This window comes from Gekko japonicus, unplaced genomic scaffold, assembly GCF_001447785.1.
Source record: "Gekko japonicus isolate JY-2015 unplaced genomic scaffold, Gekko_japonicus_V1.1 scaffold6072, whole genome shotgun sequence".
NCBI classification, from domain to species: Eukaryota; Metazoa; Chordata; class Lepidosauria; order Squamata; family Gekkonidae; genus Gekko; species Gekko japonicus.
This window is the reverse complement of record NW_015171686.1, coordinates 10,792-36,772: the sequence shown is the minus strand read 5'-3', so window position 1 is coordinate 36,772 and position 25,981 is coordinate 10,792. Positions and strand designations below refer to the sequence as shown.

Below are 25,981 nucleotides of genomic sequence, written 5' to 3'. Positions count from 1 at the left end.
TTGGCATACAAGCTCCATTTATAAATTTTTCCCTCCTTGTTTTAATTTTTTTGACAAGTGGTATGAGCAGGGGTCGTTTCGTAGAAAAAGAGCTAGGGGAACTCATTAGCATAACTAATTAGCATATGCCACACCCCCTGACATCAGGGGCCTGGCGGTGGACCTGCAAGGCCGGCGGGAGTGCAAGGAAGCCCCGCCAAGGCCCTCCCTAGACCCAGGCAGGCAGGGGCGGGGAGAGGCGGGGGGGAAGCAACCTACCCTCCCTCCCTGCCTCCTCCTGGCTGAATGAGGGCAGGAAGCGGGGCGGCCGGAAGCAGGGGGCGGGGTTTCGTCATGTGCTCCGCCCCCCGCATGTCACCCGGGGGAACTATGATCCCCCGTGATCCCCCCCCCAATCGACCTCTGGGTATGAGTCTAGCGATATGAGACTATTACTAGTCTTGGGTTGCTAAATAAAAAATAAAATAAAATATGGGAAATTAAAAAGTTGTGTGAGAGGATGGGGTCCATCCTGGGCTTCTGTTCACAGTGCTGGAGATAGTTAGATGGGCAGGAATGACTAGACTTGGAGTGCTGGATTTTTAAAAAATTTAAATAACAGGGGGAAATATGTTGTCTAAGGCTTTCACGGCCAGAGTTCATTAGCTGTTCCAGCCATACAACCTGGAAAATCTACAACAGCTAACAGGTGGAAAGCTTAAAAGGTGCTGCGTGAGATTTAGTTCCCTGCTGCTATTGACTTGAAAGGGGGATTGGAGAGGAGGCAAACACAGCACCCGCAGTGCAAATAAAAAAGGGATTTCAGATCTACATGCAAACAAAGTAAAGGGGAGTATCCTCAGCGCAGAATGAAATTGACATGAGATGTAAAGAGAAAGAGACACTGGGATAGGAAGCCTAAAACTTTAATGCTTTAGTAAACAAAGTTTTTGAGGGGGAACCATTTTGGCAGTCTCCAGAAGTCTAACATTAAAATGGTGGCTGAGACATGTGGACCTTCTGCAAACAGCCAAACTTCAGAAATACTTGGGATCGATCCAATTTGAGGAAAAAGTACAATAAGCACAGGAGAGGCTTTAAAAAACTGCCAAGATCACGAACAGTGTGCAGGATCAAATTAGATAATCACAAAGCGAAAACTACACAAATTTACAAGGAAGGGCAGGAAATTAGTGTTACTATGCAGCTGCGCTAGGGCATCGGTGAAAATACAATCCCCCCCCCCATTTAGTGGCATGAGACTAAAAAGTTCTCCAAAGCTTCTACAAAAGGACTCCTCCCCCACACAAATTGTAGTCCTATGCAAAGCGTGGTGGAGTTGCAGCCGACTTTGTGGGGACACGAACACACACACATTGCCAACGATCAAAGCTTGCAATGCCAGTGTCATTGGGTTCTACCATTTATTCTCTACACTCAACATGTTTCCCCATATTATGGTATCATGTGACTCTTCCCATTTTTCACAGTGGCTGATAACACAGAAGAGAATCCCCTAGTGCGTGGCAATATGGAAAATGGGGCTTTGCAGCTGCTCTTGTCAGTTTCAACAATAGTCTTGTCAGTTTCAATATTGGTTTGCCTCCTTTGCCTGCATTCCTTTGTGTTCCCTTTCATTCTACAAACTAATGTGAAAATACATGTACAAAAATGGAACCACAAAGTTTTAAATGGAAGGCGCTTGCTGGACGCTGCTGCACAGCTGCAACAGGCCAATAGCATAATTTTTTTAAAAAAAGGATACCGCCACACGTCACAAGTGGTTTCCACACCGATTAAGGAAAGTGCAGTGTATTCTTGTACTTACAGAATAAATGCACTGGAGGAAAAAGAACTGTGTGTAAGGCAGGTACAGAATCTGAAGTCATGCTTAAAGCCAGTTTGGTGTAGTGGTTAAGAGCTGCGGACTCTAATCTGGGGGACAGGGTTTGATTCCCCACTCCACATGCAACCAGCTGGGTGACCCTGGGTCAGTCACAGTTCCCTCAGAGCTGTCCTCTCGTGAGCAGTTCTCTCAGAGAGCTGTCCTCTCATGAGCAGTTCTCTCAGATCTCTCTCAGCCCCACCTATCTCACAGGTTGTCCATTGTGGGGAGAGGAAGGGAAGGAGGCTGTAAACCACCCTGAGACTCTGAATGAAGGGTGGGGTATAAATCCAACTCCTCACCCTCCGCCGCCTCCTCTTCTTCTTCGCTTACTGCTCAGAAAATCTGCAATAAGCTGTGCATGCATAATAGGCCTTAGTCCAAAGAATTTGTCTCCATGAGGGAGACAGGTGTTCAAGAGTAGCAGCCCATCCCCTCCTTCTCCAGGCTTGCTGTCTTCCTAGTGGCTGAGCCATGCTTCCAACTAAGGTTGCCAAACGTGGACTGGGAAATTCCTGGAGATTTAGAGTCAGATCCTGGGGATGGGAGGGAGCTCAGCAGGGGTGTGATGCCACAGCATCCACCCCTCCAAAGTTGCCATTTTCTCCATGGGAACAGATCTCTGTTGTCTGGAGAGCAGTTGTGATTCCTGGAGAACTCCAGGCCCCACCTGGAGGTTGGCAAGCTTACTTCCAAGCAAAGAACAGTCTTGATAGTCTGAGGAGTGCTTACAGAGGTAGCAGAAACCTGTGCCTGGGGGCCATCCTGAGTAAGGTCACTGGTCAGAAAGCAAAGATGGGATGGTATCTCCGGCTGATTTCGCACTAGAGCTGCCTCGAGGTTGCGCCGCCGTTTGCCCCGATACTATTGGTCAATTTCGCACCCAAAGCCGCGGGGCTGCATTTGACCCGCGGCTTCGCCCGATTTCCCCCGCAGTTTCGTGATCCTCAAAAAACAGGATCACAAAACTGCAGGGGAAATCGGGCGAAGCCACAAGTCAAAATGCAGCCCCGCGGCTTCGGGTGTGAAATTGACCAACAGTATCGGGGCAAACGGCGGCGCAACATCGAGGCAGCTCTAATGCGAAATCAGCCTCCCTGTCTAGAGGAGAATCCTCTTTTCCAAGGAAAGCCAATTATCTGGTGTGGGTAGGGCTGCAAACCTCTGGGTGTGGCCTGGAGATCTTCTAGAATTACAAGCCTACAGAGATCCATTCCCCTTGAGAAAATGGCTGCTTTGCAGGGTGGACACATTGGTGTTATACCCCCCCCCCCCATCCCCTTGAGAAAATGGCTGCTTTGCAGGGTGGACACATTGGTGTTATTAACCCCCCCCCCCGAGGTTCCTCCCCGCCTCAAACCCTGCCCTTCCTAGCCTCCACCCCCAAATCTCTAGGAATTTCCCAGTCTGGAACTGACAACTCTACTTGTCGGACAGAATAGCTCCTAATTATTTATTTATTGATTTTTACCCCTCCCTCCCTGCCGAGGCAGGCTCAGGGCGGCTTACATAAGAACAATAGATAAAACAACAGTATAAATATCAATATAAAAATACACAACATAGTTATTAAAACCATTAACATAGCGATGGCGGTACAAAGTGCATATGAAAACATACATTCTGCGGTAGAATCCACGATCGGCAGGGCCAGGCTGGAAATGGAACTGGCACAGGGCACAGATGATGAAGGAAGGGCAGGAAATTACAAGGAAGGGCAGGAAATTAGTGTTACTATGCAGCTGCGCTAGGGCATCCTTACCTAAATTACCTAGTTAGTTGAAAGGCTACATTTGGGTTGTAAATTGAAAGCGGAGGGGATTTATTTACTTATCTAGTGCCTTTTGTCCTTTCTTCCAAGAAGCTCAGAGTGGTGTATAAGGTTCCTTATAATAACACCACAAGGTAGATTAGGCTGAGAGAGAGAGTGACTGACCAAAGTGCAAAATCACCAGTCAAGCTTCGTGGCAGAGTGGAGATCTGAACCTGGGTCTCACAGGGCCTCGTCCAAGCATTGTGGGCCACATGAGCTCCCTGTATAGTCTGCTGCCAGAAGAAAAGTGAATATAGCGACAGCTGTGATGATGGCTCATGGGCAGGGATTTGAGTGCCCAGAGAACCAGAAGCCAAGCAAAGAAGGTCAGCGGGCAGCTTGGGCAAGCAAATGCAAAAGGAGGCAGGAATGGCTGGCTGGCTTTACTGTTGACCTCTCCTTGTCTTATTATCTCCTTCAGCGGCTTATTCCCCCGCCTGAATAAGGGATGTAGTGGGCAGCAGAGAGGCCATAGTTTTCTGGTGTCGCTCTACGATCCCCTCCAGGCTATTCGCAGTAAGAACCCGCCTGGCTCTTTTGGCTGAGTTTCACCATGTATTGTGGGGCTCTGACAAGAGTGCCTGTTAGGAGCTGGGCCCTGACCTGGAGGGCCCAGGCTGACCCAATCTAATCAGATCTCAGAAGCTGAGCAGGCTCGGCCCTGGCTAATAACTGGATGGGAGCAGGGCCGGCTCACTCACTAGGTGAACTAGGCGCTCGCCTAGAGCGCGCCGGCCCTTAGGGGCACCAAACTGGTGCACACTCCCCCACCCCCGCTGTCCTGGTTCAGCTGCAAACACTTGTTGTTGTTGTTCAGTCGCACAGTCGAGTCCGACTCTTCGCGACCCCATGGACCAGCTCCCGCCAGGCCCTCCTGTCTTCCGCTGTCCTCTGAAGTTGGCTCAATTTCATGTTCATTGCGTCGATGACACTGTCCAACCATCTCATCCTTTGCCGTCCCCGTCTTCTTTGACCTTCAATCTTTCCCAGCATCAGGGTCTTCTCCAGTGAGTGCTCCCTTCTCATTTGGTGGCCAAAGTATTTGAGCTTCAGTTTCATTATCTGGCCTTCCAGGGAACAGTCAGGGTTGATTTCTTTGAGGATTGACTGATTTGTTCTTCTTGCAGTCCAAGGGACTCTCAAGAGTCTCCTCCAGCACCATAGTTCAAAAGAATCTATTCTTCGGCGCTCGGCCTTCCTTATAGTCCAACTCTCACAGCCATACATGACTACTGGGAATACCATTGCTTTGACCATGCGGACTTTTGTTGGCAGGGTGATGTCTCTACTTTTTATCATGCTGTTTAGGTTCGCCATCACTTTCCTCCCAAGGAAATCTTTTAATTTCATGGCTGCTGTCACAGTCTGCGGTGATCTGGGATCCCAGGAACGTGAAGTCTGTCACTACTTCCACGACTTCCCCTTCTATTTGCCAAGGAGTGATGGGGCCGGATGCCATGATCTTAGTTTTTTTGATGTTGAGCTTCAAGCCCACTTTTGCGCTCTCCTCTTTTACCCTGAGCAAGAGGCTCTTTAGGTCCTCTTCACTTTCTGCCATTAGAGTGGTATCGTCTGCATATCTGAGGTTGTTGATCTTTTCCCCAGCAATCTTAATTCCCGCTTGTGATTCATCCAGGCCAGCATTTCGCATGATGTACTCTGCATATATATTAAATAAGCAAGGCGACAATATACATCCTTGTCGTACTCCTTTTCCTATGCTGAACCAATCAGTTGTTCCATATCCGGTTCTAACTGTCGCTTCTTGGCCCTTATACAGGTTTCTCAAGAGACATGTGAGGTGGTCTGGTACTCCCATCTCTTTAAGGACCTGCCATAGTTTGTTGTGATCCACACAGTCAAAAGCTTTAGCATAGTCAATGAAGCAGAAGTAGATATTTTTCTGGTACTCTCTTGCTTTCTCCATAATCCAGCGAATGTTGGCAATTTGATCTCTAGTTCCTCTACCTCTTCGAAACCCAGCTTGTACTTCTGGTAGTTCTCTATCCACGTACTGTTGAAGCCTAGCTTGTAGGATCTTGAGCATGACCTTGCTAGCGTGTGATATGAGTGCAATTGTGCGATAGTTTGAACATTCCTTGGCATTGCCCTTCTTTGGGATTGGAATGTATACTGACCTTTTCCAATCCTGTGGCCACTGTTGCGTTTTCCAAATTTGCTGGCAAATGGAGTGCAGAACTTTAACAGCATCATCTTCTAAGACTTTGAATAGCTCAGCTGGAATACCATCACCTCCACTAGCTTTGTTGTTAGTAATGCTTTCTAAGGCCCATTTAACTTCACATTCCAGGATGTCTGGCTCGAGGTCAGTGATTATACCGTCGTGGTTGTCAAGGACATCGAGGTCTTTCTTGTATAGTTCTTCTGTGTATTCTTGCCATCTTTTCCTAATCTCTTCTGCTTCTGTTAGGTCCCTACCGTTTTTGTCCTTTATCATGGCCAGCTTTGCATGGAACGCTCCCTTGATTTCTCCAATTTTCTTGAAGAGATCTCTAGTCCTTCCCATTCTATTGTTTTCTTCTATTACTTTGCACTGTTCATTCAGGAAGGCCTCCTTATCTCTCCTTGCTGTTCTCTGGAAATCTGCGTTCAGTTGGGTAAATCTTTCCTTTTCGCCTTTGCCTTTCGCTTTCCTTCTTTCCTCTGCTATTTGTAAAGCCTCATCAGAAAGCCACTTTGCTTTCTTACATTTCTTTTTCTTTGGGATGGTGGTGATTGCTGCCTCCTGTACGATGTCACGAACCTCTGTCCATAGTTCTTCAGGCACTCTATCTATCAAATCCAGACCCTTGAATCTATTCTTCACCTCTACTGTATATTCATCAGGGATGCGATCTAGGTCCGAGCCATGGTGGGCGCATGGGGGGGCGCCAGAAGGGATCCTCGCCTAGGGTGCAAAATAAGCTGGGGCCGTCCCTGGATGGGAGATCTCCAAGGAGGTCCAGGGTTGCTACATAGAGGCAGGCCATGGCAAAGCACCTCCGTTCGTCTCTTGCCTCGAAATCCCTGCAGGGCTCCCAGAACTTGGCTGTGGCTTGGCAGCGCTTTCCACATTAGGAGCTGCAGCCAAACTCCTCCACTCCCGGACTTTGTTTCCCCATATCGCTTTATTCTCTAGGGTGGCCTTCTTTCCAGCAATAAAGCAATTTCTCCACTGGCCCGCAATCAAAGGTGAGCAGTTTTATACAATGATTTGCCTCTGCACGCCATCCCTCAAAGTCCTTTTCACGATTGCTGGCACTCCATAACAGCAGTGAGTCTAGTTTGTCTGGCAGAAAACTACCCACATGGAGAGGGCGGCTGCAGACAGAAATACAGGAGGCGGAGGAAGGATCCAGCATTGCCCATCTTTTGGGGCTTGGAACACCACCCCTTACGCATGCACCCTGTTCTAAACAAGTTTGGAAGAGACCTCTGTTTAAAGGACATTGACCCACAGCTGTAACATTATAATCAAGGTATGCAATGGAGCAAAGATCAGACATTATCAGGGTATGTGTTTGAGAAGGCTGAAGTGCATGTAGCGGAATTGGAGCTCTCTGATACCAGCTATCATTTATTTATGTATGTATTTATTAGATTTATAGCCCTCCCTCCCCTGCATAACAGGGCTCAGAGTGGGTAACAACAGTATTCATAAATTAAAACTATTAAAACAACTCTTAACAATAATACTACTAGCGCCAATAAGATGGCACATAAAAAGGAAGCATAGCACAGTGCCCCTACTCTATGCGGGAGTAGATATTATACAGTTTGATGGGAGAGGGGAAAGGAAGGAAAGGGAATCAGCCCAGATAGAACTATTGTTGTCCTCAACCATAGGCCTGGCGGAACATCTCTGGCCCTGCATTAACAGGCCCTGCAAAACTTCATCAGATCCAGCAGGGCCCAGGTCTCACTCGACAGGGAGTCCCACCAGGCCAGTGGCTCTGGCTGAGGGCAGCCCGATACTCTTTGGGCCAGTGATCACCAATAAGTTGTTACCCATTGAGCGCAATGCTCTTTGGGGGGTATACGAGGAGAGGCAGTCATGCAGATAACGCCGGTCCCAGACTGTTTAGGGCTTTACAGGTTAATACCAAAACCTTGAACCTGTACACGAGCCTGCCCATGAACACATGAAGCTGCCTTCTACCAAGGTCAGTAGCAGCTACACGTAGTGACATTGTCTCTCTAGGGTTTCTGGCTAGTTGAGGTCTTTCACGTTACCATTCTTTAACTGGAGATGCCCGAGACTGAACCTGGGACCTTCTACATGCCCTTGCAGTGAGCCATAACCCCTATCCAAACAAATCTGGCCCATAAGCAAATCTATTCCATGACCTCAGAGGAAAGTGCTAGCAGAATGCAAGCAATGTCTGCTAGGATCACACAATCTCTGCTGTCATAGAAACGCACAGGTATTTCATGCAGAAACCACAGGAACCATGAAAGGCAAGAAAGGAAATTTGACAGTGTCCTGTTCTCACCACAGTGAACACATGTAAATCCAGCTCGTACTTACGTACACCTGTCTGTAAGGAACAGCCAACATCCATCCACTTTACAAATAAAACCAGGACCAGTACTTGGATAAATGTGCAGTTTCATGCTTTGAGTGTAAAATGAAGAAGAAGAAGCAGAAGAAGAAAAGAGAAGAGGAAGAGATTGGATTTATACCCCGCCCTTCACTACCCAAAGGAGTCTCAGAGCGACTTACAAACTCCTTTCCCTTCCCCTCCCCACAACAGACACCCTGTGAGGTAGGCAGGGCTGAGAGAGCTCTGGCAGAAACTGCTCTTTTTCAAGACCAGCTCTTATCAGAACTATGGCTTGCCCAAGGTCATCCAGCCAGGTGCAAGTGGAGGAGTGGGGAATCAAACCCAGTTCTCCCAGATTAGAGTCCGCGCTCTTAACCACTACACCAAACTGGCTCTCCACGCACATACTCCATGCACATACCAGAAAAATCAAATGCATGCTGTACGTGGATTGTATGTGCATTCACTGTACCTGTGGACAGGGCTACTACGTACTGTGGAAGGGAATGGGAGCTTACACCAGCACTTACATGGGGTGCCAGAGGATGTGGGGCAACCAGGAGAGGTTTTTCTTTAAAAACGCTCAGATTAATGTCCTCATAGTATCCCTTTTGCTGTTCTGCCAGGGGACAGATATCGAAGCTGGGCTGAATAATTTTGATCCCAAATCTATCAAATGCTCAAAGCCTGCCAAAGTCAATGTGTCTCTTTTCTCATTTGTACTGCAAAGGAGTCTCATTTATACTGCAAAGGAGACTCTAAAGCTCAGCCCAATGGCTTTCTCATTGGTGGTTACACAAAAGCAGGTAACGGGGGGGGGTAGAGGAAATATGATGAATCTTGGTAAAGATGTGAGGATGCAGCAATGGGAAGCTTATGGAGATGGGAAGATATTGAGGGCCACATACATCTTTCCCTTCCTCGCTCCACCAGGGATCACCCAGATCCAGGAAACTGTGGGTGCGTGGTCCAGCACAGAGGGAACCCACAGAAATATGCCTGGGACAACCCTACCTACACACAGATTCCTTGTGTGTGGTCTGAAACCCCTTCCATCTAGTCAGTATGCAGTCCTGCTTCAGGGAACAGCGTGAAGGTGAAGTTCTCTCCGCACGAGGGTGAACATCTCTTATATTTCAGGTTTGGAAGAAGCACAGGCAGTGTGCCTTCTCTCCAGGCAGCCTCAGAATTCACCTCCCAGTTCAGCTCCTGCCTCCTTCCTTCTGGGAGCAGAACTGCAAGCTCAGGATAATTGTGGGGGAGGTTACCAAGTGGGAAGGGCCTATCTAGGGTTGCCAGGTCCCCCCCCCCCGGCATCTAGGGTTGCCCAATCCAGGTTGGGAAACTCCTGGAGGTTTGGGGATGGAGCCTGGGGAGGACAGGGACCTCAGTGGGGTAGAATGCCACACAGTCCCCCCTCCAAAGCATCCATTTTCTCCAGGGGAACTGATCTCTGTACTCTGGAGGTGAGCTGTAATTCTGGGGGATAGGGCTGCCAAGTGGGGGTGGGGAGCGGGTAAACCCCCGCTTTGGAGGCCCGATTTCTGCCGCCACGGAATCGGGCCCCGGGGGGAACTCCGCCCCCCCGAAGCGCAGCGTCACAGGAAGTGACGTGCACGTCGACCACGTTGGGGGCGTGGCCCGGATTGAGGAGGGAAAACTATGGTTTTCCCTCCCATGATCGTGGCGACGCCCTCAACGTGGTCGACGTTGCACGTCACTTCCTGTGACGTGCTGGCGGCGCGCGCGCATCCAGGGACGGCTCCCGGAGCCAGCCAAGGCTCCCCCACCGGTGAGTATTTTCGACTTGGGAACCCTACTGGGGGATCTCCAGGTCCCATCTGGAGGCTGGCTTCCCTAGCTAATCTGAGGGCCAAGTGAGGTACAAAAGGGGCAGCCATGTTTGTTTGTAGGTGAGGGGAAGCAAAGTGCCACCTCCCCATATTCCAGGATTTCAGGCATTTTTTGCTCCAACCGTGAGCTCCCCTCAGACACATTTCCGTCTCATGTAAAAACAGCAGAGCTACAAGTTGATAACAGGGCAGATACATATGTAAAGAGATATCTAGTTTGGCCTGAAGCCGAGACTCAGCCTTACGACCAGATTTGCTTTCCTGGGCACAAGCCAACTACAATTTTCTTCTGACAATCGCACCTCCTAAAGGAAGAAATGCATCTTGTTCTTGCATTGGAGAGTTCAGTTTGTAACCTAGGACTTAATTGTCCTCAGTGCACAGAAATTAGATCAATCTGATACCATGTGTGTGTGTGTGTGTGTGTATGTGTGTGTGTATATATAAGAAATGATTTGGAAAATATTTGAACACCTTGTCTTAAAATATTTTATTCATCATGTTAAAATAAAATGTTCCATAATCAATTTTTTTTCTTTTCTTTTTTCAATTTTTCCAATTTTTCGGAAAAAAACCAAAAAGGCTTCAGGAAAAAAACGGAAAAAAAACGTTTTTTTCCCAAATTTTTCCGGTTTTTTTCCGGGCCTTCACATCTCTAATTATACGTTTTAACTAGGTTTTTAATATTGGCCCTTCATTAGACTTTCTTCTCACCCTTTTGGTTCTTGTTTCCAGTTTTTGGGTCAGGTTTGTTTTCCCCTCCCTGTGTCATATTGAGATGACATTGCAACCAACCTGTTGCATTCCTCTGTTTTCTGACTACCTGGATTAGAGCAGGAGAACACAGCATAGAAGAACTGGTTGTTGTGTTCTCGCTGTATTGCTTCCCTCACCTGCAGGCATCGTAGTTACCTGGAAGGAGCATTTCACGGTGGCTCACAGTGAATGGCTAGATGAAGTCTGTGCCCAGGAACTGGGAGCTAGCAGCCTGTAAGCGTGCTTCTGTGTTCTTCACTGAAACTTTCACCACCATGTAGCTGGACTATCAGTTTTGCCTGCATCTAGAAAAATAAGCCATAAAGTCACAAACCCTCCAAGTGAATTGAATTTTGTGTGTGTATCTGTGTTATGGTTTTCAATCAGACTACTTGTTCTCTGCTCTGTGCCATTGGTGGGGACTGCCCTGCTTCCATCATCTGTACTTCTCGGAAAACCTGTCATACATTTTCCTGGACAATGACGAAAGCTGACAGGAAGAAAGTTGAAATGCGGTGCTGGAGGGCACTTGCTACCTCACTAGCTGGATTTGCAATTTGATATCCTGCAATTAATTGATTCTCCCATTATATGGCACTTTGGAGCTACAGGTCTACCTGGGGACCCCCTAGAATTAGACCTTATCTCCACACCACAGAGATCAGTTCCCTGGAGAAAATGGCTGCTTTGGAGGGTGGAATCTTTGGGATATCCTACTGAGGCCCCTGCCCTCCCCAGGCTCCACTCCTAAATCTCCAGGAGCTTCCCAACCTGGATCTGGCAACCCTACTCCCCACCGGCCAGAGGGGACCTGACAACCCAAGCCCCGCCCCACTTGGAGGTTGGCAACCTAATCCACCAAAAACATATGCTGGCCTGGAACAAAATCTCGAGAGACTTTAACATGCCCCACTATTACTACTTATTATTGTATTAAGAATCTAGATGCTATGTTGTTAGGACTCAATTAAGACAATAAATCCCTCTCACCCTACTACTTAAATCCATTCATTCTACAGGATCTCAATATACTGTGCCTGGGTGCTGAGCGCACCAAGGGGTTGGATATTTTAGGGAGCACCTTCTGTCCCTTGTTTATTTATTTATATTCATTTATTATTTCAATTTCTATCCCGGATGAACTGGCTCAAGGCGGCTAACAAGCATTAAAATACAGTAAACAATAAATACACTAAAATGTCCATAAGCAACATAAATTACAATACAAACAGTACAAATGATGGCGGCATTTAGTATACAGTCCTCTGATGGAAGGCAATGTCCAATGGTATGTCAAAGGGCCATCTTGTATTCCGGCGGCTCATTTAATCAGTGGTGGTTCCTAATCGAACGCCTGGTGGAAGAGCTGTGTTGCCCTCCTTGGATCTCTCAGGATAGGAAGAAGCTTCCGCATTAAAGTCGTGTGATCTTTTACACAACACGCTGCCTAGGAAGCAGAACTTCAACATATGCAAAAAAAAAACCCCCATTTCTGTTATGGAGCCAGCTGCCCTCTGTCTCTCTCTTTAGCTTAAATATTTTTTTCCTTATTATTTTGGGTAGAGGGTCTGATTATTTCCAAGCACCCGCAACGAAACAGAGCCGGCTGTGGAAGGTCAGTAGTTCAGCGGTTCGAGACCCGAGTTGCCGCATGACGGAGTGAGCTCCCGTCTCTAGTTCCAGCTCCTGCCAACCTAGCAGTTCGTAAGCAAGAAATTGCAAGTAGATAAATAGTGGGAATGTAACAGCGTTCTGTGCGCCTTGGTGTTTAGTCATGCCGGCCATATGACCACGGAAACGTCTTCAGACAGCGCTGGCTCTTCGGCTTTGAAACGGAGATGAGCACCGCAACCCTAGAGTCGGACTCGACTCGCTTTCGAGCAAGGGAACCTTTATCTTTTTACATGCCTATTCCCACCAGTAGCGCCCCGCACGTGGAAGTTAAAGCCTGCTGCAATCGGGAACCAGAATCCTTTCTAAATCTTTGTGTCTACAACTAAAGCTAGAGAATTTACGTCATCTCTACGGCCCCCCGCTCACTTGCCTCATGGGAGTTGTAGTCTTATAAACCCGCGACGGTTTACCCGCTCGCCGCGTTGCTTGATGGGAAAGCCGGCCCTTCCCCACGAAGTGCCCCCTGGGAATTGTAGTACTTTTCCTTGTGCTCCTCTTCCCAAGTTTCCTTGCTGTTTCCGTTGCCCGGTTGCCGGTCACTAACCATGCCCGGGGGTAAAGGGGGGAAGTCGCGCGAGGCCGCGAACCCCGCTGGAGGGGGAGGGGCTGAATCGGTGACAGAGCGGGTCCTGCAAGAGGCCCACTCGCTTTATGTACATCCGGGTCATGGTGAGAGGGGGCTGGAGAATTGGGGGGGGGGGTTTGAAGTATGTCTAGGATGCAATAAACAGAGACAATCCTTTCTATCTGAAAACCTTAACTCTTTCTTCCTAGGTCTGGTGACCATTGGGTCACGCCTGGGCCTGACCCTGCTGCCTCCGCGCCGCAAAGTGACAGTCATGGTAATGGGGAACCACAGTGCTGGCAAGAGCAGCTTCATCAATTGGTGAGCCGGGGTACACCAGAAGATAAGGGTGGAGAATGATAAAGGCAGCTGTAGGGTATCCTATGCAGAAGTGTTGGCATGGGTGCAAGGCATTGTGGGAAAATCTTGAGTTGGCATGGATGCTAAGCATTGTGGGGAAATCCCAAGGGGTTGGTGTGGATGAAAGATATCACAGTCTCAAAATTAATTAACTATTGGATGTTGGAAAATTCAGGGCGCTCATTAGCACTATATACGAGGCACTGGTATCTGCAGGGTTGTCAGTATGTTTTCTTAACATTGGTATGCTGTAATAAAAGGTATAGAATTCATCTGCTTAATGTTATTTAACTTGCAGAAAGGAGGGAGCGTGGTCTCCGATACAAAAGGAAATGAACATTAAGGAAATGAACATAAAGTATATTCTATTTGTGGATTTATGCAAGGCATTCTGGGTAGCCAGAAAGGTTGGCATTTGTGCAGATTTTTCAGTACGCAGAAATGGATTGTAAGCCTCGGGGCACCTTCAGCATCTGACTGATGGGATCCAGCAGCAATTAGTTCATTAGAAGACAGATGCCAATAAGATGTTGGGAAATTCAGAGGCAGTTATCTACATAAACCATCTTGTGCAACTGGTGATGATATCTGTTGCTTTGTCAGGTTTTGTGATAGATGGCTGGTAGCCTTGGAATGTTGTATTTCACCCTTCTGGTTGCATCTCCCACCCTCAGCATGAAACCGGACATCTTACTTTCCTGGCTATTTCCTTGTAGGTACGTGGAGGAACATATTCAACGAACCGGGGTAGCTATTGAGACTCAAGGCTTCACGTTCATCACCAGTGGAAAGAAGCGAGAATCTCTCACGGTGAGAACTTCCTGCCTCACTTGCTCCCCTCTCAGAGAATCTGACTATCCATGTTCTGGCATTCTCTGAATGAAGAATTTAACGAATTCTTGTTGCTTTAAAACAAAAGCCTATCAAATCCAGCACTTTATCACTTATAAACAAGTGCCCAAGGAAAGCTCAGAAGCAAGCCGAGATTGGAATAGCTGTTCCTTATTCTTTATCCCCAGTGGATGTATACTTTTTAAAAACAGTTCTATATTTTGACTACAGTGGCTCACAACCACTGAAAGGGTCCCTCCTCTGTGGTTTTGCATAACTTTTTTTTTAAAAAACCCAGCTATGCTGAAGCAGCATCCATGTTCTAAATCCCCCTCTTTTTTCCTTATCCATTGTTGCAGGGTAATGCGACACTCCATCTGTATCCCCATTTCCAGGCCTTGCAGAGCTTCAAAGGTTAGTTCCACTGTTGCAAACAATTGGGGCAAGGATAAGGTGCAGACATGCCTATTCAAACACTCAGATTAACTGAATGGAAATATTACCTTAAGGCTGTTGGTTGGCATCGACACTTGCAATCACTAAAATGTGTGAGTAATAAAATCCAGAGCGTGGCATGTATTTCTAGGCGAGATGCCAAGCAGGCAGGTTGTTTAGTGTCTATCAGTGTGGAGAGGCTGAGAGGATACTCATTTTCCCCCTCTTCCATTTAGGGGTAGCAGAGTACCTGAGCACCGAGATCTGTACCTCCAAACAGAAACAGTTCCCTCTGATCACCTTCCTTGACACACCAGGCTTGGTGGACGGTGACATGAAGTACCCTTTTGATGTTGAAGCAGCTCTTATCTGGTTTGGTGAGCAGCATGATATGGATAAGTGGAGTCTTGTTGGTTCCTGTAGTGGATTCTGTTAATCCGGATAGTGGTAATGTAAGGATAATGTATTGCCGCCACAGGTCAGCCTAGTGGTTCAGAGTTTTTTTAAATATGTTTTATTAATTTTTCATATATATAAGGTATAACAAAACATAACAAACACACATACACACACACAATTCCTTATAAGTACATACAAAACAACTGGTTAACCTTTAACTACAGATTCATAAGTTCCAAACTTCAAAACTACAATAACTCTTAGATATCTAAGATTTAATTCCAGGCTTGAAATGTCAATATTACAGGTAGATTCCACTATCACAACAGACAGGTAAGTAGCCTAGTGGTTCAGAGTTGAGAAGGAGGTGGGCTTCTCATAAGGAAAGCTGGAACAGCCAGAAGTATCAAGAAGGAGAATTTTGGGTAAAATGGGGGGAACTGGAATCTCAAGGAAGATGTGAATTTAAAGCTTGGGATTTTAGAGCAGGGGTGTCGAACTCATTTGTAATGAGGGCCGGATCTGACATAAATGAGACCTTGTTGGGCCGGGCCATCTGTGTCATAAAATGTAATCCCAGGTAGTGGAGATATAAACTTTATAAAGGACACACACAAAGGGTTTTTTTAACTTAAAATAAAAACATGCTTAAAACATTAGTACTCTTTCAATATTTTGTTTATTTAAGAGTGTCTGATAACTAATACCTCTTGCTCTGAATAATTGCATCAAAATGTCTGTGCTGTTGCAATCTTGAGTATGCTGTTCAGGTGTGTATCTGTAAGCGGCAAACTACAATGACAGCAGCAGCAGAAATGGAAGAAGAAGCAGAAGACAGACAGTTTCATTGTGGGCCTGATAGAAGCCCTCTGAGGGCCTGATCCGGCCCCCGGGCCACATGTTTGACACCCCTTTGTTAGAGTCTTCTATTGATGATGATGATGATAATAATAAGAGGAAAAAGAAGAGTTGGATTTATACCCCGCCCTACGCTTAGAGTCTCAGAGCAGCTTACAATCTCCTTCCCTTCTTCTCCCCACAACAGACACGAAAGGCTATGAGAGCAACTAGGAATATTTCTCTACAAAAGTACCTTTGATTAATCTCATTAGATAACTCTACTTGATTTATCCAAACCATCAAATAAAATTAATCTCCATTATAGTTAACATAATCCCTGACTTGGATAGCCCAGGCTAGTCCAATCTCATCAGCTATTGGAAGCTAAGCAAGATCGGCCCTGTTTAGTACTTGGATGTGGGACCACTGAGGAAGTCCAGGATTGCTCTGCAGAGGCGGGCAATGGCAAACCACCTCTGAACATCTCTTGTGTTGAAAACTCTATGGGGTTGCTATAAATTGGCTGCAACTTGACAGCAAAAAAGAAGAAGAAAAAGTAGGGTAACAGGAATTTGTGGGCAAAATGCAGAACCTCTGTGGCAAGGGTCTAATATTTTAAGAGGATGCATCTTTTCCTGCATTCACTTCCTCCTTTTCCTGCTCCCCCCCTGTCTTGCTTCAGGCCAGCTCTGTGACCTCATCCTAGTCTTCTTTGATCCCATGGGACAAGCCCTTTGCAAACGCACCCTCAACATTGTGGAGAAACTCAACGAGGAGCATGGAGACAAACTACGCTTCTACCTCAGCAAGGCTGATGAGGCGGGTGCTGAGGGGGACAGGCAGGTAACTGCAGGGAAAGCATCTCTTGGGAGGAGAATTGGCCAGGACAGAAAAGCAGAATCCCTGTTTCCATGGGAAGGAAGCCGCCAAGAGTAGGCCAAAGCCTCTAGGTGGATTTTTCTTGACACTGGTCCTTGTTTCTCTCCCTGACAGAGGGTGCTGATGCAAATCGTCCAGGAACTCTGCAAGCGCCCAGGCCTCAACAAGTGTGGGTTTGACATGCCCACAATCTACCTCCCCAACCCCAACAAAGTGAGTGGTAAGCTGTGCAATTTTAGAGGCAGGGGAGATGGGTGGACTTCTCCAGAAAGGCAAACATATTGAACAGTGACTTCTCCAGAAAGGAAAATATGCGGAGCGGTCAGATGTTGAACAAACGAAAGCAGTGACATGAGTATCCTGTCCTTCTCCCTCAGCCGAGCCGCTGTGTCAATCAGATTGAGGAGATCTGCCGAACGATTGAAAAGACGATCAGCCAGACGGTACAGCACACTCTCAATGCCCTGGAGCGGGATTGCCACCTCATTGACAAGGCCACGCGCAATCTGCTAGAGGAGGACAGGTCAGAGCACTGTGGGACCTGGAAGGGTTGATGTCTGAGGAGCAACATTAATATAAGGCCACATCCTGGTTGTCTGCTAAAATGCAGGAGGCTAGTACTTGGGGAAGATGGAGAGGAGAAAGTAGCCAGGAGAGGGCCCATCACATCTTGAGCAGAAAGGCTGAAACCTGAGTTTGGTATGAGGCAGAAAACAGCCTTAGTAACAGATGGGCCCTACTGAACTATGAAGTAAAGAAGAACCAGAAAGGTTGCCCATTGAGGGGAAATCAAGATGAATGCTGGAGATTGAGTGAATATCTGTGTGGAAGCCACCGTCTTTCAACTCGGTTTACCTCATGAACGTTCTCTGTGACTAAAATTAACTCCTGGGAAGAAAGGTGAAATACAACTGTAATGGGTATTAATTTATGGAGGTCGTTTTATGTTCTTAATGTTGTCTTTTATGGTTCGTTTCAGTATTGATAAAATTATGGCTGTTTTATAATTATTTTATTGTATTTGCTTTTACTTTTGTGAGTTGCCTTGAGCAAGTCTCTGGCGCGGTGGCATGTGTGTTTTCTGTAAGAGAATAATAAAGCATGGCTGGAGGCAGAGGGAATTTTGGGACATTGGCCATCAATCCTCAGTAAAAACAGTGAAAGGATGTGATGCCTGAGAGGAAACACGGACATAAAAATGAGAAAACGGAGGTCTGTGAAAGGTAGAAACAATGGGTTATGCCTTTCTGAGGCGTTGTGCGATCATGTGGTCGTCAAGAGGGCTTTCTCCTAATTTGCAGACGTTTGTACTTTACTATTTCCCCTTCTTGTGCCCACAGTGAGGCTAGAAGCAATAACTTCCATGCCCGGTTTCGGGGAGTCCTGTTGGGGCTAGCCGGCTGCCTGATACCCTTCTTTCTCCTTATCACTCTGCTTTTTGGCACAGCAGCTGCTCGCCAGCTGTGGTCCCTGGTCTTGGGAAAGGAGCAGAGCCAAGCACTGGAGCTATATGTGGTGAATACATTTTTTCCTTAACGTTCTTGCTCTTTTTAAAAAGATTAGATTGTGCTGTGTATTTAAACTGTGTAAATGTTTTCCTCAGAACGATTTTGTGGTAGGGATTTAATAATAGCATCTATATAGCGCTTTCAGTATTCGAGGTGCTTTGTGTATATCATCCTGTCATAACCCTTACAACAATCTGGTAAAGGAAAGGAGGCTAGTATCTTCATGCTGCAGATGGAGGGAGGGGCTGAGTGACTTGATTAAGTCCACCCAGGGGTCATTTTGTAGAAAAAGAGATGCAGGTGCTCATTAGCATAACTCATTAGCATAACTTATTTGCATATACCACACCTCCTGACATCACTGGAAGTGTGTCAGAAGGCAACACCCACCGCTCAGGCTCCACTGGACTGTTTTGGGAGGGGCGGGACGTGCAGATCTGTCCTCACAGAGGAGGGAGAGCTTGTACCTGAATAAAACTTGGTCTTAAGGGTGCCACTGGACTTTTTTGGACTGGGGGGGTCTCTGCAACTTATCTGGCTGCTTCTTGCGCTGAGGGCTGCTGGGAGCAGGGGGTGGGGCTTGTTGCATGTTCCCGCCCCCTGGGCTCTTTACTGCCGGAACTCCGCTCCTGTGCGCTCCTGCAGGAAATGACCCCTGAGTCCACCTAGTGTGTTCATGGCAGAAGTGAGCTTTGTACTGGTGACCTCTCATCTCACAGCTTGTCTTTGTATGCGGACTTTGCATGATTTATACCAGAGGTGTCAAACTCATTTGTTACGAGGGCTGGATCTGACATAAAAGTTACTTTGCCAGGCCGGGTCACGTCTGCCATAAAATGTAATCCAACTTTATAAACAACACAGACAAGCCTAATTAATGACATTATTTTTAACCCAAAATACAAACAAAAGGAATTGATCCCTAGGAGTTAAAGCAACTGATTTTCTGGGGAATCCACAAAAGCCCCAATTAATGTATGCATGACTAGGTTTTTTCCAAGGGATACCATACCCACCCCCACCCCCAGCAGCCTCCTGCCTTTCCTCTCTTCCACCAGTTGCTTGCGAGTCGGATAAGAGCCCTGAATGGGCTGGTTCTGGCCCCCGGGCCACATGTTTGACATCCCTGATTTATACAGTTCTCAGAATTCATCTCTTCCTGATGCACTTTCAATTGCCAAAGCATGATGGTTTTACTTTGTACAAAAGTGTAACGCGCAGAAACCCTGTTCATGGTTACAGCCATGGATGCCTATCCTTTTTAAAACCCACAATCTTGTTTTTCAGCGGCCAGTTGCCTCCGCCTGGAGCCTCGTCCCTGAAGACTACACCTTAAGCGTATTCTTCTTCCTTCTCGGTCTCTCAATTGTCCTCCTTCTGTTGTCTAGCTACGCTTTCCAGTAAGAAGTTTTCTGTATTTTAGATCTAAAAGCAGCCGGCGTTAAAAAAAAAGTGTACGTTAAATGCTTTGTTCAGAGTTCAGATTTTTAGTTGTGTCTTCTTTTCCTACCTAGGACGAAACCCACTCTCTCAAAAAAACAGAAGCGGCAGCTGGAGGACCGGCAGGATTACGTGTTGGACGTGGTGCTGGAGAAAAAGGTTGACAGCTGTGGGGAATTAGGCCTGGGGGCCTGGGAGTTGATTCTGTCCCAAAGGATTGTGGGTGGCAAAGGAAGGGTGCTTGGGCCCCTGTGTGGGATTTTGGGGGATACCAAATATGTACATTCTCCTTGAGGGATTCTGGGAGGGTTACAATTAATGTGCAGGGTTACAATTAATGCTCTTTTCTTGCAGAGACAGCTCTATGAGGAGTACCTACGGCAAAGTATCGGCGAGCAGGACCTGAGCTGAAAACTCATCCCTAACGTACCCCCCTCCAACAGACTGCCAGCCCTGTACCCACAGGCCGCATTACTGCTTGTCCTCTTAGTCACTGGCTCTGAGTGGACAGTGAGTCTCCGCAGGGGGCCAATTCTTCTCCCCCCCAGCCACGATGCCTTCTCATCCAGTTGGCGACTTTTCCCTCTCCTTGTGTTTTTGATTGGCCAGCAGCCCCCATCACTATTTTGAACTGCTGTGATTCAGCATAGCTGGGGGGTGCCATGCATCTGCCAAGACAGCAGTGTACCTGTTCTGTTAACTGTGTCACTTCTCAGTTCTTTTGATTAGATCAGTACTGCCCTGCTGCTCCTTACAGCCAATTGGACCACACGCCCCTCCATCCTTGAGGATTGTACAGCCACGAACTGAAGTCTGAATGGGACAGTGATGTTCTTTATTGGCTACTGTCATGAGCATCTGGGGCATCTTCATCCAATAAGGTGGCAGCACCCACTTCCCCTCATTCTGATTGGTGCTCCCCTTCTTTGGTGGTGTATCCCCTACCTCTGTACATTTTGTGACGGCCCATTTCATGTACTGACCACCTCTGACTGGCCAGGGACGAACACCGTAAACTTTGATGCCTTTTCTCTCCATTAACTGTGAAGTGTTAAGACTTCGTCTGTTACTTGGGTGTAATACCCCATGCCTGTGAACTTCTCTAGATGTGTAGGAAGTACATGTTTATCCGTTCGTCTCTCACACTAACTTGTGCCTTCAACTGATTACTAGTTCTTGGGTAGAAGGGGGGGGGATTTTTAGGGCTACCTACTGTCCTCTCTCCCCTGTTCTTCCTTCTGACCTACCTGGACTTTTATTTAACACTGTGAAATGCCCCTCAAGCTATGGTTTGCTATAAGCTATCATTTACCCAGCACCCTTTGCAGCATACTGCACATACTGGCAGGTGTAGGAGGTAGCTTATGCTGGTGATAGGGACTCTCTTGGCTGTTCTTAACTAATATGTCTCCTCTTCCCTGCATTTGTTAATTGTGGAATACCACCACTGTATTCTGACTACCAGTATCCTAGCATTGGGAATGGTGCTGTTAGGAAATGACATCATTCCAGCTATTTTAATTGCTCCCTGTAGTGGGGCAAGTTGCATAAACAGTAGTTACTGATCCACATTTCCAGGAACAGAAATTTCCGTTCTAGAATCAGTCTTTCCAGTTTTTTGCCTTAAGAAAACATTTGTCTCAGGTACAACTTACAATGATGGGATGAAAAGTTTGCTTAACTGAATGTCCTCAGTAGCCCTCATAGTGCCCCAAAGTTGTCTTATTTGGGCTCTGGTTCCTCTAGTGTGAAACTTAGATTGCAGTGCTTTCCAGAAACCCAGGGGTGCAAGTAACTTCTTATGTATTCAAAACACTCTTCTCCCACCACATTCTAACAGGAAACAGCCTGTTATTGGAAGCAGCAAATACTACATATGCCAACCACTGGGTCTCAGCTTCAGATCACTCTGTTCTGGGAAGCAAGAGGAAGTTGACGGGTGTGCTGTTGCTGACTGGCTAATTTCAATTCCTTTTAAAGTCATTTCTTCAGGGTTGGCATGAACTGCTGCTACAGTAGAGATGGGGGGGTGGGAGAGAGGCTGAAACCATTCTGTGGTAGAAGTTACCTCAAGGGTAGTTTGTGTGTACATCCCTTCTGATGCAGAAGTCCCTCTTTCTGAGGCACCACCAGACAGCTGTTTTCTTGCAGTGACTGTAGCTGGAAACTTAGGGGAGCTGCATTTGTAGCATTTAATAAAGCTCAATTTAGAACCTGCCTCTCTTTTCTGTCTAGAAGCTTCTTTTCAGTCCTCCTGTGCTTTTGGGGGCCACTTTTCACAGGGGTTCAAAGCCCAGTTTCACTCAAATGAAGATCATTAAGAAACAATCAAGCATTTTTATTTAACATAGAAAAAGACATTTGACTTTACAGTATTGGAAAATATTGCCTTTCAGGCTGCCCTGTAACATGGATTCCCTCTAGACCAGAAAAAATGTTTTGGCCTGAGGGCTACATCTGGGTCTCCACCTGCTTCTGAAGGCCTCCTGTTGGATGCTGGGTCTAACTGTTTTTAAGTGCCAGATTTGGCCTTCAGGCCATAATTTCCCTTCCTCTGCCCTATATACGTCACATCTACCTTCTTGACCTGTGTAGGTCTCTATCATACCTTCGTTCCACACATAATAGTTCTATTCCAAATCTATCTCCCTCCCTGCTCCCCTTTCTGCCCAAGGAGAAAGGCAAAGGCATTTCCAGGGACTGCCAATTGTTAGCAAGAGTCACCGATTTAAGTCGGTGAAGAGTTTCTTCATGAAAACTGGCTGGCTTTTTATTCCCAGCCTAATAAAGCATCATTCTGTTGGCCTCTTGAGGCGCGAGTGGCCATCTTGGCAGTTTCTCCTCATGTTTGGAGTGAGCTGCAGCCATCTTGATGCCCTCCATTTATGAGCACAGTAGACACTGCCTCCTTAACGTGAGTAACCGCCGTGTTGCCTGGCTTCCATCCGTCTGTCCATCTCCGTATCCACATAGACGTTGCCGTTGTGTCCAGAACCTGAGTAGCATGTCGAGACTCAGAGCTAGGGAGGAAGAAAACATTTGAGTGATATGTGGGGCTTCTGTTGCTGGGGAGGGGTGGGGGAGGAATACCTCAGTTTGTGTCAGCTGGTTCATATTGAGCTTAAGGTGCACAGATTGGTACAAATGGTGGATTTATACCCACTGTCTGTTGCATGAAAAAGCTACATGCCAATAAACATGACTGACTGTACGAGAAAAGCCCATTTTGAGGGGTGAACAATGGACATCTTCCCTACCTGTTCATACAGTGGAGCCATTTTGGATTGTGCCCTGCCCTCAGAAAGAGAGACAGGCATTCTGGTCAGTCACACACATGTTCCTCACCTGCATTTTTCATTCCTTGGATGGGGTCCCTTTCCGTTTCTGCTCTGTGCGCTGCAGCTTCAAGACTATCTTGCGTTCATGGCCACCAGGATTCGGACGATTTGTGTGATCCTCAGCCTCTCGCTTAGAACGGCCCTTGCGGGAACAGCCGCCTGGTGCTACAAAACCAAGGAGAGTTACAGATACATTTTGAAGTATAGGCTTGCAATCACTTCCATGAAGATTAGCTGCTGCAGAATTCAACCCACCAAACTGGGTGTGGTGCATGGGACAGCCCTTGATCTCAGCCTTTAGTCCAGAAAAAAATCGCATAATATTTTATTCTGACCAGCCCAAAAGTACCACAAAACAATGTGACTGTATTCTGCAGAGCTCTTCATTAGGCTAGATGTTCAGTAAGGGGGGTGGGAGGCGGCAACAGAAAGATCTTGAAAGGGTACACAGTTTGTAGAGTCAAAACAGGGTCTGCTCCTCCATCATATCTTGAAGTATCTCTCTTCCCACCTTTGTTTCTATAGAACATCCTGACAAAGAGTACTGAGATACTTAAAAACCTGGAGCATCTTACTACTGTTTTGGAAATTTTCTGTGGGACAGCCTTCAATTTTCTTTTACGGTCTTTATCTCGGATGCCCCCCTCCCAACTCCTTTGCTTTGCTCGGCCAGTTATGTCTGAATTTGGACGCTCACGGGTGAAAATCCATAAAGCTGGGATCCAGCAGTGAGCTATCTTCAGTTGTAAACAACTCTCCCAAGAGTCTTCCAGACTCTCCCAAGAACCCATGTCACGTTCCAGGATGACAAGGGACTGGCTGGAACAGAAAATTTTCCCTATATGTGGAGCTGCTTTGTTTTCCCTTGACCACACGAATGACCGCAGTCTTGAGGCACAAATGGAGGCTGAAATTCAATCTGCAATCATGAGGCAGAAATGGTGGCTGAAATTCAAAAGCCCCAAGTAGGAGGATGAGCAGAGGAATTCAGCACATATGGGCTGCTCCTTTACCCTGTTTTCCCCCCACGGCAGCCATTTATTTCCCTCCTTTTCCAGCATGTATTCTAGGCACCTTACCGCCCGCTTCTAGGGTACAGCATGTGTGGTACCAAGTGATTTCCACCACATCAGTAGTAGCTTTTCCAGCCGCTGCTATCATGGGAATCACTGGAAGTGCATGTGAACCCTATGGTTCAGTTTTTTTCCTCAGTACGTGCAGCATTCTGAAGATTGTTTGGATGCAGGAAAAGCATACCACGTGAACAGCCTGAGAATGCATATGCTGGACCGCTTAATGCAGATGTCATTTTTATTTACATTATTTATCGTCTGCCTTTCTCACTAGGCAGATCTCACCACCGTCAACAGCGGGGGGGGGGCATTTCAATAAAACAGGGCAATCGAGTTTGGTTAGCAGACATGTGAAAGACGTTAATAACAAGTGGCTCTTGGGTTATGAGTGACTGCAAGACCAGTTACCTTTCCCCACCCCTTGAAACTTCCCTTTCAGAGTGAGGGAAGGCGGCTTAAGCGGGAGGGGGCGCGGGGGGGGGGTCCCCCATCCGCTTACTTCACGCATCGGCGTGTGGTGTGGATTCTATTCTGGACTCTTGAACAGTGTTCCCTCTAAGCTGAGTTAGTGTGAGCTAGCTCACAGTTTTTTAGCCTCCAGCTCACACATTTTTGTTTTAGCTCAGGAAGGATGGCTCCAGAGCAAACTAATTTTATGCAGCAGCCAAACTACCTGCTCACAACTTAAATGCCAGTAGCTCACAAAGTAGAATTTCTGCTCACAGGACTCCACAGCTTAGAGGGAACATTGCTCTTGAACCATTTAAACAAAACTGTACGCTGGCCTAAGCTTTCCTAGACTAAAGCCGACTCCTTCAAATGCAATCTGGATTGGTTACTGCGAGTCCAGAACCAGAGGGGGAGAGTGAGTTTCAAACAGTGTTGTGGGTTTGTTTGTTTTTTGTAATATTTAGTATTGCTAGGTAAGTTGCCCGGTATGAAATAACTATTTAAAATGAAGACAGCGATGCTTTCTTACGCTTTTTTTCCCCCGGTTAAACGCACGGCAGCCCCTGCTTTTTGCACCTACCCATGTGTGCTTTTAAATCCCGGGCCAGATTCCCCAACAATAAGAAACCACCACCCCCGGCTGCCGTCCATCTCTGCCAGTACACTTACTGCTGTATCTGTCCGTTAGGCTGTAAAAATCGTACTGGTCAAAATATTCCACCTCGAAAGCGGTCGGGCGTAGCTTCTCAGCTTGGACGAAGGAAGTCGACATGGTGGGGAGTTAATTCTTCAGATGCAGCAGGCAAGACGACGGAAAACTGCAGACACAGACAGCGCGCCTTTAACCCGCGAGTTGTTTGTCTGTTCCTCAAGGGCTTGAGAGCTGATATATACACGCCACACACACACACACACCCCAACAACACCCGCAGTTGCATCATGTGCCCTCCACCCCTTAAAGCCACAGGCAAACAGAACATGATGCAACTGATCAAAACACAAGCCCGCCTGACTCATCAGAGTCCCGCCCCTACTGGGAACCCTGGTGCTGGGCCAGGCCACCACCCCCTATAGATGGGGTGGTGGCCAGGCCGGCCTGTGCGGTCAAAGCCATGCCTTGAACGTGGCTCAAGGGGTGGTGGGGGAAATAGATCCCACCAGGGAATGCTAAGGGTTAGGACTCGTCCAGCCAGCAAGAGGGATTCATCCTGTGGCAGGGAAGTGGGGGTGGGTACGGGCACGTGTGTTCGTGTGAATCCTCGCTGTCACAGTGCTTGACAGAGATCTGCAACAGCCGGTTCTATCATCTTCTTTGCTGGAACAAATGTCAAGTTTTTCCTCTGGCTTCTGGGACATGTA

General features: G+C 47.1%; 2 protein-coding genes across 2 annotated transcripts; one reads left to right on the top strand and one right to left on the bottom strand.

Moving 5' to 3' along the window:
• The first annotated feature begins 13,029 nt into the window (after positions 1-13,029).
• On the top strand, positions 13,030-20,234 carry LOC107117851. The gene is made up of 12 exons (XM_015420015.1): positions 13,030-13,173; positions 13,279-13,390; positions 14,146-14,239; positions 14,620-14,674; positions 14,932-15,072; positions 16,617-16,777; positions 16,928-17,026; positions 17,191-17,336; positions 18,154-18,328; positions 19,609-19,721; positions 19,836-19,920; positions 20,116-20,234. Exons 1-12 carry the CDS (start codon positions 13,050-13,052, stop codon positions 20,170-20,172), a joined length of 1,362 nt encoding a protein of 453 aa, XP_015275501.1. The 5' UTR covers positions 13,030-13,049; the 3' UTR covers positions 20,173-20,234.
• Positions 20,235-22,158: 1,924 nt separating this feature from the next.
• LOC107117850 (nuclear protein 1-like) lies at positions 22,159-25,571 on the bottom strand. The gene is made up of 3 exons (XM_015420014.1): positions 25,292-25,571; positions 23,107-23,264; positions 22,159-22,781 (listed from the first exon to the last, which is right to left on the bottom strand). The coding sequence occupies exons 1-2, from the start codon at positions 25,392-25,394 to the stop codon at positions 23,116-23,118; spliced, it is 252 nt and encodes an 83-aa protein (XP_015275500.1). The 5' UTR covers positions 25,395-25,571; the 3' UTR covers positions 22,159-22,781; positions 23,107-23,115.
• Positions 25,572-25,981: the final 410 nt, after the last annotated feature.

Coding starts and splice junctions, on each gene's coding strand:
- LOC107117850 (XM_015420014.1), bottom strand. CDS start 25,394: ATGTCGACTTCCTTCGTCCAAGCTGAGAAGCTACGCCCGACCGCTTTC. Junction 23,265..25,291: donor CCTAACGGACAGATACAGCA/GTAAGTGTACTG, acceptor TTGGTTTTGTAG/CACCAGGCGGCTGTTCCCGC.
- LOC107117851 (XM_015420015.1), top strand. CDS start 13,050: ATGCCCGGGGGTAAAGGGGGGAAGTCGCGCGAGGCCGCGAACCCCGCT. Junction 13,174..13,278: donor TTATGTACATCCGGGTCATG/GTGAGAGGGGGC, acceptor CTTTCTTCCTAG/GTCTGGTGACCATTGGGTCA. Junction 14,240..14,619: donor AGAAGCGAGAATCTCTCACG/GTGAGAACTTCC, acceptor CCATTGTTGCAG/GGTAATGCGACACTCCATCT.